This window comes from Dendrobium catenatum, unplaced genomic scaffold (assembly GCF_001605985.2).
Source record: "Dendrobium catenatum unplaced genomic scaffold, ASM160598v2 original_scaffold_266825, whole genome shotgun sequence".
In the NCBI taxonomy this organism is placed as follows: domain Eukaryota; kingdom Viridiplantae; phylum Streptophyta; class Magnoliopsida; order Asparagales; family Orchidaceae; genus Dendrobium; species Dendrobium catenatum.
The window spans coordinates 115611-127275 of NW_021585223.1; the positions used below are offsets into that span (position 1 = coordinate 115611).

The following is an 11665-nucleotide window of genomic DNA, read 5'->3' on the forward strand; positions in this document are numbered from 1 at the left end:
CTTTTTAAAAATTTAAATTATATTCAAATAATTCAGAATAAAACACCATTCTAACTATTAGTCATAGGCGACCTTCCTCCTCCAATCTCAGCTTATGTTTATGATAGTTGTAGTTTTTTGTAAAGATAGTTGTGAAGTTGTTATGGAGAAATAATTTCTTAAAAATGTACTATAAATATTATAAATGTATTTCTCTTTAAAAAGTAAAATAAATTTTTTCTTAAAATATCACATAAATTTTGATATATATAGAACTACTATGATCAAGAATCATGCTTTATGATTTCGGCATAAATGCAAATCCTATTAATAAGCTTGCTCTATTTATCATAATAAGAAGAGCACTATCAATGTAATTGCATTTACAGATTCAACACAATCAGAGAACAATGAATTAAAATTTATGATTTTTCTCTTTGTGTACTGTTCATTGGTGCCCAGATTTGTGTGTGTACCATTTATGTTTGATGGTCCCTTCAGTATTTTTCCCTCATCACATTTGCAGAATGCTATTTTAGTGGCCAAATTCCCGGTTGATTGATCTTTGATAACTTATTTGGCTATTTAATATAGGACTTAAACCAGTTATAATTATTTAGAATAAAATTAAAATATGATATTTTTTATTATCAGGAGTAGTTTGTTAGTGTGTATGGATGTTTTTTATTTGCTACTCAAAATAATGTATTGTAAAATAATACGCTGCTTGCTCTAAAAAGTGAAAAAAATATGTTTAGGCTAAATAAAATATGGTGATACGCATGTGTCAGAATCTACATCGATCATTCTAATGAAATTTCTCTCCCATACAAAAGATATTAAAACCTCTTGGATATTGAAGCGCACTGTTAATTAGTAGTTGATCCATGTCTTGATCAATATTATTTTATCATGTTTTATTTATTGATTTTTCATTTTCTATTGTATGAATCTATATTGAGTTTGTTATGTTGTATGGCTTATCTTGAACTTGTTGATGTAATTCAATGTTCCTTCTTCACATTTAATTTCCTTAGTGTCGTAAATCTTAGAATCTGCAAAATTTAACAGAATTTTATATATGTATACGGTATACCAAATAATTTTCAAGATTTTACACTCTCAAAATTTATTAAATTTGAATTAATAAAAATTACTAAATTCTACTAAAATTAAATCTTATCCGTTGCCAAACAGCCCCTGATATTAAAAAACAGTTTCTTATCTAAATAAAAAATTTTAGAAAAAAAAAAAAGAAAAAAGAAAAAAATCCAGCAAGAGATTGGAGATCTATGATTTACGATAAGCAGTCAGACTGCAGAGTAGCGGTAGGGAGAAAGGGCGACGAGAAGAACAGCGAGTTTGAAACATTAGATACGAAGAAAACGGTTACTCTTTTTTGTCGAAGAAGTGAGATGATTTTAAAACCCTAGCGAAATAAAGGCGATGCTTCTCCATTTCCCGCCTCTCCGCCCCACGATCCCTACCTCTCCTCTACTCCCCAGATTTTGTTTCTCCATCGCCGCTACAGACCGACGCGTCCGCTTCTTAAACTCTACTGGAAGCAGCAACGGTGGCAACAGATGGAAGTTTGCCGACATAGACACAGGTATCCTACTTCTCGCTGTCAAATATCTATGTTCCTACTGTTTACTTGCCCTGATTTTTATTTTTTTTAGGTGCCGTTCAGCAGCGGCTGAGCTCATGGCTGTTCAAGGCGCAGACGCTACTTAACGATGTGGCCTTGCCGCTTGTGAAGCCTGGATTGAAAATGAAGCTGGAGATCGATGGAGAGCCCCAGGGAATGGACCTGGAGATGTTCCTATCCTTGGAGATAACTGTTGATCGAAGGACGCCGAACGGGTACCTCTCCTTTCCCGCCGCTGTCTCGATTGAGCAGTTCGGGAGGTGAGGGGAAATGGATGCTTAATTTGATGTTCATGCCCTAATTATGCATTCTAAATATGAATATTTGACTTTCATCTATTTTGATGTTTATGTCCGAATTTGATATAATTTTTAAGTATATGCTGCTGGTTTTAGGCTAAACTGTTATCTGATTTTACAAGGACGGTGCAGGATGAGCGGATTGACGGGTAGAAAGATGCAGAGGATTTTTAAAGCGCTTGCGCCCCAGGGCATTCAGAATGATGCGCGGAGTTTGGTAGAGTATTGTTGCTTTAGGTACTTGTCAAGGGATAGCTCTGATTTCCATCCTAACTTGAAGGTGTGTGAACTCAATTATGATAAGGAATTTTAGATTTTTACATATTTTGGCATTGTATTTCAATGACGAGGCATAGGAATGTTTACTATCTATTGCGCATGGGTTAAAATTATGTTTTATTACTTTGTTTGTTTCTTAATTGTATAGTTACATCTCTACTACTCTATCTTGTTGTGGTATGAATAATTGCTCTCATACTTCTATTGTCAAATGGCTATTGCTTTCAGTTTTTTATCAATTTTGTTGGCTTCATTTTGTATGTGGAGGAGGAAGAGGAGGACAAAATTTTAGTATTCTTAGATGAGGAGGTTTGGTTCTGTTGAACCTTGCAATCGAAATTAGCAGATAAAACTGAAAACAGAGTAAAACAGCCAAGCTAATGGATGGAGAAGAAATGGTTTTCCATATTATCCTTTGTTGCTATAGTTCGTCTCTATAAATAGAGATTAGTTAGTAATTAATGGAGGGAATTAGAAAGTAGAAATCAGACGGTGCAGAAATTCTGATAGTAGCAGTGTGAGGAGGTTGCTGCAGCAGTGCAAATGGATAGGCGTGCCAACTTATCCTCATGTAAGAATGGTTATTTGTTGCTCTTATCATCCCCCCTCAAGCTAACTATGGGTGGCTGAATAGTTAGCTTGGTACGAAGTTGAATGAAGCTATGTGGTGAACTGATATATGTTGTCTTTTGATGCAATCACTAATAAAGTGACAATTTATTTCAATATGCTTAGTGCGAGCATGAAACACGGTGTTGTTAGCGAATGCTAGAGCTGATACATTGTCACAGAAGAGCTTGGTTGGAGAGGTAGAAAGGCCAAATTCATAGAGCAGACAAAGCCAGATGAAGTCACAGGCGGTTGTGGCTAGAGCGTGATATTCTGCCTCCGTAGACAAGCGAGCAACAACAGTTTGTTTCTTAATAGTCCAGGCTATTAAGGTTGTACCTAGAAAGCTCGACGATCCATTGAATTTGCTACCTAATCAGAATCCAAAAAAGTTGTTAGTTGGAGTTTGGATCGGATAATTGGCATTCCAAATTGTATAGTGCCTTAATGTATCTGAGAAATCGTTTCAAGAGTTGAAAATGAAAGAGCCGTCGCCGATGCATATGTTGGCCAAGGTAATGAACAACAAACATAATATCACGATGTGTTAAGGTTAAATACTCTAATGAACCAGCGAGCTGGCGGTAGAGTTCTGGTTTTGAATAGGAAACATAACTGGCAGGTGGAGTTGGAGTTTGAGTGGCAAGGGAGTGCTGACAAGTCGGCATTCAGATATTCCAACATGATTAAGAAGCTCAGTTGCATATTTGGATTGGTTTAGATGAAGACCGGTAGAATGTGTTGTGACTTTCAAGCTGAGAAAATAAGTTAATGGACCCCAATTTCACATGTGAAACCTATTCTGAAGAGCATGGAGAAGCTCGATGATGGCAGTCCGATTTGAACTAGTAAGTAATAAGTCGTTAGCATAAACTAATATGTACAGATGAACATCTCCATGATGATATAGAAGAAGAGACAGGTCTGCCAAGTAGGTCACAAAGCCGTAATTAATTAGATAAGAAGAGAAGGTAGTAAACCATTGCCGAGGAACTTGTTTAAGACTGTAGATTGCTTTCTGAAGTAGGCATACATGATTTGGAAATTGCATATCTACAAAATCAGGCGACTGTTTCATTTGGACAATTTCTTCAAGGCGAACATGCAAGAATGCATTGGATACATCTAGTTGCAGCCTAGTCCAATTATATGAAACAACGATATTAAGAAGAATTCAAATTTTAGGAAATTTAGCTACAAGATTGAAGGTATCATGAAAGTCTAAGCCAAATTCCTGATTAAATCCCTGAGCTACTAAACGTGTTTTATATCGAGTAAGTGAACCATCTGAATTGAGTTTTGTTTTAAAAATCCATTTACAGCCCAAGACATTTTGATCAGATGATGGGGGTACCAAAATTCATGTTCCTTGTTTTTGTAAGGCTTCAAATTCGGTACTCATGGACTCACGCCAAATTGGAGATTTGATAGCTTGAGTGTAGGAAGTACGACTAGAGGTAGTGAGAGAATGATGCAGATCAAGGATTATTTTTTTGGTTTGAGTGTTCCACTTTTGCGCCGTGTGACCATAGGATGTTGGAGGAGAAAACTGGATTTTGTGGAAGTGAAGATGGTGATGAAAAATCAGGTACTGGAAGTTCGGTTTGGAGGTTGGATGTGGAATTTGTGGATATTGTAGAAAAGGGAGCATTTGTTGGAATAGCCGGAGATATTGAGGGTGTTAGATGAGATGTTTGAGTGGATATGGGAGAAATAGTGGATATAGGAACAAGAGCAGATGACTGAATATGTATGGGAGGAGAAACAAGGATAGCTATAGGTACAATATTATGGTAAGGAAAAATGAATTCGTGGAAAGTAACATGTCTTGAGAGGTATAAGCGACCAGTAGGAATGTGAAGGCATTTATATCCTTTGGCTTGAGAGGCATAACCAAGAAAGACACAAGGTATAGAACGAGGTGCTAATTTGTGAGATAATTTAGTTGGTAGCCAGGTATAGAAAAAACATCCAAATGTGCGTAAATGAGAGTAGGATGGGGTGATATTATATAAACCTTCATAGGGAGCTTTATTATGAAGAACGGTGAAGGTAAACAGTTAATGAGGTAGACTGCTGTGAAAGAGCAGTAAGAAGAATACTCTCCTGAGATATCTGATACCATGTTGAAACCTGCAATCAGAATTAGCAGAGAAAATAGAAAACAGAGTAAAGCAGACAAGCTAATGGATGGAGAAGAAAAGGTTTTCCATATCATCCTTTGTTGCTATAGCTCGTCTCTATAAAAGTAGAGATTAGTTAGTAATGAATGGAGAGGATTAGAAAGCAGAAATCAGACGGTGCATAAATTCTGAAAGTAGCTGTGCGAAGGAGGTTGCTGCAGCAGTGCAAATGGATGGGCACGCCAACTTATCCTCAAGAAGAATGGTTATTAGTTGCTCTTATTAGGTTCCTTTTAGGTTTGGTTGATAACTATTAATAGAAACCTACACGTGTGAAGTGTATCTAGCCTACTAATGGCTGGATAGGAGCTAAGGTATGCATGAATGAGAGGCATTATGATAAGTATTATACTTTACTCTGTCAAATTATGTAATTTTATTTTATTTTATTGGAATGACAATTTAGCAGGCTTAGTGGTATGATCAGTTTGTTTTTATTTAACTTTTGACATGATTGAGTAACTTTGATTGTTTGCCGCCATGTAATCCAAAATTTTAAGAAAAAATATTTGACACATATGTGGACAAGATCGAATAAGGAAAACCAGTAACCACATGCGGTTAAGCACCATGTCTTCCTGTTTTCCATAATATTTATGGGCATGAATCTTCAAAATTGAAATTGATTTTGTTCATCTCTAATATATTGTTGAATGTTATTTTTTTTCTTTGAATTGTGAAATTATAGTTAGGTTATCTACAGTCTACGGATCAACATTATTCAAATGCTGGCTGTAAACAAATTTCCATCTGCCAATATCATCACCAAATTCAGTTGTTAAAAGAAAATAAATTTAAAATATTGTGCTTGCTTGCCTTTCTTGAATTCGACTATTATGCGCAGACAAACACTAATTGATTATGTAGCTTAATTAAAAATGAATGATAAATTAGTACTATCTTTTTTCTTCCTTTCACCCTGATTTGCATTTTACACCGAGCATTCTATTGACATTGGTTTCATGGTGTTTTGTCTAGAAGGTGCTTCTCCTTAAAAAAATAAATATTTAAAAATTTAGATCTTACTATATTGCAATTTAAATTGGATGGCTTAAATACTACTAATGAGTATACAAGATCATAAGTAATTGTATGGAGACTATTCTAAGAAGCATGATAAGGTTCTATATATTTTTGCTTTACTTATTTCTATTTGTAGAAGAGCTACTCAGCTACTCCTTTTTATTGTTCAAAAACTTAAACTTCTTTGATATGACATTTTTGCACGAAAAACTACTTGTTAATTCTGAATCCATCAAGTTAGGCTATGGGTTTAACAATCTCAAATGCTCAATGGTTAGGGATCAGAAGGGAAGATGCTCTTAGGTTTTAATAGGTGAGAATCGTTTCTACCCAAGTGATATAATCAATAGAATGTTTCCAATCCTGCCCAAGACAATGATAGTCTACTAGTGATAGGGAGCATGATGTAAGCAAATTTGAAAGAAAAGCCAAGTTGGAGAACACAAGGATAAAAAAAATAAACTCAATTCACTTTAACTTGCAAACATCCAAACAAACGTCCAGATAAACGAAAAATCAAATCAAACGAAACAAAATTATAACATAAAAACACTATCATCAGAACAACCGGCAAGCGGTTTCCTCACATGCAACAAGAAGTAGGAAAATGTATGATAAAGTGCTTAGGCTTGCAAATCTAGGGTCAACCACAGCAAAAGGGTCCAACGTCCAATCAAACTCCTCCGGCAAATGTCTCCAAAAATCAGCCAACAAACAACTTCCAAAAGCTCAAGAAGAAGGATACAAGTGGAGTGAAACTTGTGTAGAGAAGAAGAGGTTAGAAGCCAAGACGAAATAGAGAGGAGGAAGAGGTGCAACAAGCTCTCAGGCTTTTCCATGAGAAGAAACCCTCAGGTTTTTAGCAACTTCTTTCAAGTTCATCAACTATCTTTTCATGACAAAATCCCCACATATATATATATATATATATATATATATATATAGCCAAAAAGGGGAGCCAAACTGCCAACATCAACCTCCAACCAAACCAATCAGGTAAGGGGAAGAAGAAAGGCCAAAAGACACCACAAACAGCCCACAAAATCTGCACAGAAAACAGGAAGGAAAGCCACGGGAAATACAGCCAGAGAACCACAGGAACACAGCCAGGGAGGGACCCGAAGAGCCATCACAAGAAACGGGACAGAGGAAGTAAATCAGCCAGGGAAAAAATCGAAAAGGCAACTAGCCCACAACCATTATTCACAAGGAAGAAACTAAGGAGATACAAAAAGGGGAAGAAACAAGCTCCACTCCACATACCTTTATGAATTTATGAGCTAGGAAGTGCATTTATACCATCAAATAATGAGTTAAACATAAAAATGTTGTCCTCAGAACAACCGGCTAGCACCAAATAGAACATAAGTGGTCAAGCATTAATGAGCTAGCACCAAATAGATCTCAACATTTCAGCTCACAACCAGAGAATCCAAAGCCCAACCCGAGAAACAACAAGCAGCCCAAGGACAAAGGGACCAAAATACTAGCAAACCCTAGCCTTGCCATGCCCAAGCACATCCTATCATGATCATTGGATGTTCTCCATCATTGGATAGCTTAAAAAAACATAAAACACAACTATATTGTTCAAATTACATCAAAATAAAATAAACCAAACTATAAATGCATCAATTCCCCTTGGTGGGAGAATCTCATCTCTTGACGAGAAAGCTTCCACAATATTTTTATAATTATCCGGATGACGTTTCTTTAACTTATTGGCATCCATCCAAGTACAGTCTGTCAAAGGATGATTCTTCTATTTTGCCAAAAATCTCATGTGTTCGCCATGTCTAGTTTTAGTAATTTTGACATCAATAACATCTTCAACCTGTTCATCATTATTTAAAACTGATGTGGAGAGTGACAAAGTTTCAATTTCCACATGATCTTCAGAATTTCCTTCATACAAAGAAAGGTCAGAAACATTAAACACAAGAGAAGTGTCAACCGTAATAGGAAGACCCAAGAGATAAGCATTTGAGCCTAATTTTTGTAGAACACGAAAAGGCTCAAATTTCTTCCTGCTTAATTTTCCAAAAGTACCAACAGGAAATCGTTGGCGCGCCATAACAAATCTCCCTCTTTGAAATAAACTCACTTCCGATGTTTGTCAGCAACAGATTTGTATTTAACATTAGCCATTTAGAGTTTTTCAAGGACTTGTTGTTGGACAGTTTTGATATGGTCAAAAGTTTCAGAAGCTTCAGCACTAATTTTATTTGACAAAGATAAATAATTTCTATCTAAAATGTGAGATATAGACTGACCATAAATGATTTCAAATGGAGTTTTACTAGTGGAGCGATTAACAAAATTGTTAAGCGGTGCTAAAATCATAATGGAAAACTGCTGGATATGTTAAGCGGTGCTAAAATCTTTTCCAAAATTGATTTCAGTAGCGGGTATCATAAATTAGAATAAGACCTGGGGATGAATGGAAAACTGCTTTTAAAACTAAAAAAAGGTTTGTATAAATGACTTGTGATGCCTTTTGGGCTTTCAAATGCCCCAAGCACTTTTATGAGAACTATGAATAATGTTTTGAGACCTTTTATTGGAAAATTTGTTGTGGTTTATTTCGACGATATTTTGATTTATAGTATTCACCCTTTTGAGCATTTTAATCATGTGGGACAAGTGTTGCAAACTATAAGGGAACAAATAATGCGTGCAAACTAGAGAGAAAAGCCAAGTTGGTGAACACAATGACAAAATAAAACCAAACTCGATTCACTATAGCTTGCAAACAACCAAACAAACATTCAGATAAACAAAAGTGAAATCAAACGAAACAAAATAATAACATAAAAATGCTATCCTCAGAACAACCGTCTAGCGGTTTCCTCACATGCAACGAGAGTAGGAAAATATATGAAAATTGTGCTTAGGCTTGCAAACCCAGGGTCCACCACTACAAAAGAGTCCAACGTTCTACCAAACTCCTCCGGCAAATGTCTTCAAATTTCAGCAACGAACAACTTCCAAGAGCTTAAGAAGAAGGATACAGGTGGAGTGAAGCTTGCATAGAGAAGAAGAAGTTAGAAGCCAAGATGAAATAGAGAGGAGGAAAGGGGGTGGAACAAGCTCTCAAGCTTTTCTAAGAGAAGAAACCCTCAGGTTTTTATTAGAGATTTTGCTCAGATTTTAAACAACCTTTCAAGCCTCAAATCAGCCCCTATATATAGGAAGAAAAGGGGAAACCAAACAGCCACCCACCTCTTTTCAAACCAATGAAAAAGAGGGAAATAGAAGGTCAAGAGACATACCAAACAATAGCTAAAAAGGCATCCCAAATATTAGCCAAATTCATCCCAAATATCAGCCAAATTCATCCCAATGCAGGCTACAAGGGGCGGAACCAGCAGAAACCGAGGCGGCTAGGGAAAAAATGGGGCGGAACCCCATCAACATTTCACGGGAACAACAACAGCCAGGAGAAAACCAAGGAGACAAAGGGGAAAGGAAGATACACAAGTCCACTCCACAGTAATGAGCTAAAATAGAAGAATACCTTTTTTATTTTATGAGCTAGGAAGTGCATTTACTCCTCCAATTAATGAGCTAAACTTCAGCTTAAGCATTAATGAGCTAACACCAAGTAGAACCCAACTTTTTAAGCTCAACACCAAGCAACCAAAGCCCACCCGAGAGCAGCCAAGGCCCCAAACTGAGAACCGCAACTCAGCAAGCAACCCAAGGACAAGGACCCAAATGCAAGTAAACCCAAGACTTGCCATGCCCAAACACTTCCTACCATGATCATTGGATGCTCTCAATCATTGGATAGCTTAAAAAAACATAAAACACAACTAAAATTATTCAAAATTCTTCAAAACAAAATAGACTAAAACATGAATGCATCAACAAAAGTTGTAAATCAATCTTAAAAAATATTCCTTCATGACTTCGAGCTTAACATTTTTGGGTTTTATTGTTTTCGCTGAGGGGATAAAAGTTGATCCGATAAAAATTGAGGCAATTCAAAGTTGGCCCACTCCTAAGAACATAAGTGAGGTGAGAAGATTTCATGGCTTTGCTTTTTTTTATTGAAGGTTTATTAAGAACTTCAGTTTTCTGATTGCTCATATTATTGATTGTTTGAAAAAGGGGATATTTAGATGGACACATCAGGCTGAACAAACTTTTGAAGTCATTAAGGAAAAAATGAGTCAAGCTCCCATTCTTAGCTTGCTAAATTTTGAAAACATTTTTGAAGTTGATTGTGATGCTTCTCATGTTGGTATTGGTGCTGTGCTTAGTCAAGAGAGAAAACTTATTGCTTATTTTAGTGAAAAGCTGAATGTTGTTCGATCAAAATATTCTACTTATGACTTGGTATTTTATGCTATTGTTCAAGCTTTAAAATTTTGGAGATGTTATTTGATTCAACGAGAATTTGTTTTAAATACTGATCACGAAGCATTATGTTTTTTGGGCTCTCAAAAAATTTGAATAAAAGATATGCTAAGTGGGTTTCTTTTTTGCAAGAGTATACTTTTCATATTAAACATAAAACTGATGTGTTAAATAAGGTAGCTGATGCTTTAAGCAGGATATCTCATTTGTTGGTAACTGTTTACCCAACTATCACTTCTTTTGATTTTTTGAAAGATACCAAATAAAACCGAGTTGATAGCTTGTTCCACCCCAAGAGCAGCCCAACTCGAGAGCAGCTAAAGGCCCAATTCGAGAAACAACAAGCAACCCAAGGACAAAAGGACCAAAATGCTAGCAAACTCAAGCCTTGCCATGCACAAGTACATCCTACCATGATCTTCGGATGTTCTCCATCATTGGATATCTTAAAAAAACATAAAACACAACTAATATTGTTCAAATACATCAAAATAAAATAAACCAAAATATAAATGCATCAATTAAACAGCCCCAAAAGTGAGAGAAAATCGATTGCTTATTTTAGTGAAAAGTTGAATGATGCTCGATCCAAATATTCTACTTATGACTTGGAATTTTATGATATTGTTCAAGTTTTGAAATTCTGGAGATGTTATTTGATCCAACAGAAATTTGTTTTAAATACTGATCACGAAGCATTACGTTTTTTGGGCTCTAAAAAAATTGAATAAAAGGCATGCTAAGTGGGTTTCTTTTTTGCAAGAGTATACTTTTCATATTAAACATAAAATTAGTGTGTTAAACAAGGTAGTTGATGCTTTAAGCAGGAGATCTCATTTGTTGGTTGTTTACCCAACAATCTCTTCTTTTGATTTTTTGAATGATACTTATGCGAGTGATCCTGATTTTAAGAGTATTTGAGATTCTTGTCTTGCTTTTGGAACTGATCCTTCTGCTCAGTTTGTTATTCATCAAGGGTTTTTCTTTAAGGGATCTAGACTTTGCATAACGAAAAATTCTTTAAGAGAGTAACTTGTGCATGAACTTCATAGTGGGGGATTGGGTGGATATTTTGGGCAAGGAAAAACTGTTGCTTTGGTTACAACAACAACAACAACATCAAGCCTTTATCCCACTATGTGGGGTCGGCTAAATGAATCCTTTTTCTCCATTATGTCTTATTAAAGATTAAATTCTTATTTAATTTAAATCTAATAAAGAAAGGTCATTCCTAATATTTTCTAACCAAATCTTTTTAGGTCTGCCCCTACCTTTCTTAACAT

At 35.8% G+C, this 11665-nt stretch overlaps 1 protein-coding gene across 3 annotated transcripts in view; it reads left to right on the forward strand.

Moving 5' to 3' along the window:
* Nucleotides 1-1258: 1258 nt before the first annotated feature.
* The window catches only part of LOC110105829, a 103677-nt gene continuing 93270 nt past the window's right edge, over nucleotides 1259-11665 (forward strand). For 2 of the 3 annotated variants that reach the window (XR_003699924.1, XM_020835478.2), the window contains exons 1-3: nucleotides 1259-1588; nucleotides 1659-1887; nucleotides 2059-2206. Coding sequence is in view for 2 of the 3 variants with exons in the window: in XM_020835478.2 (XP_020691137.1) it covers nucleotides 1426-1588; nucleotides 1659-1887; nucleotides 2059-2206 (540 nt within the window). In the remaining variant the exon portion in view is untranslated. The remainder of the gene's footprint in view (nucleotides 1589-1658; nucleotides 1888-2058; nucleotides 2207-11665) is intronic. The other variant, XM_020835480.2, reaches the window with a different exon arrangement.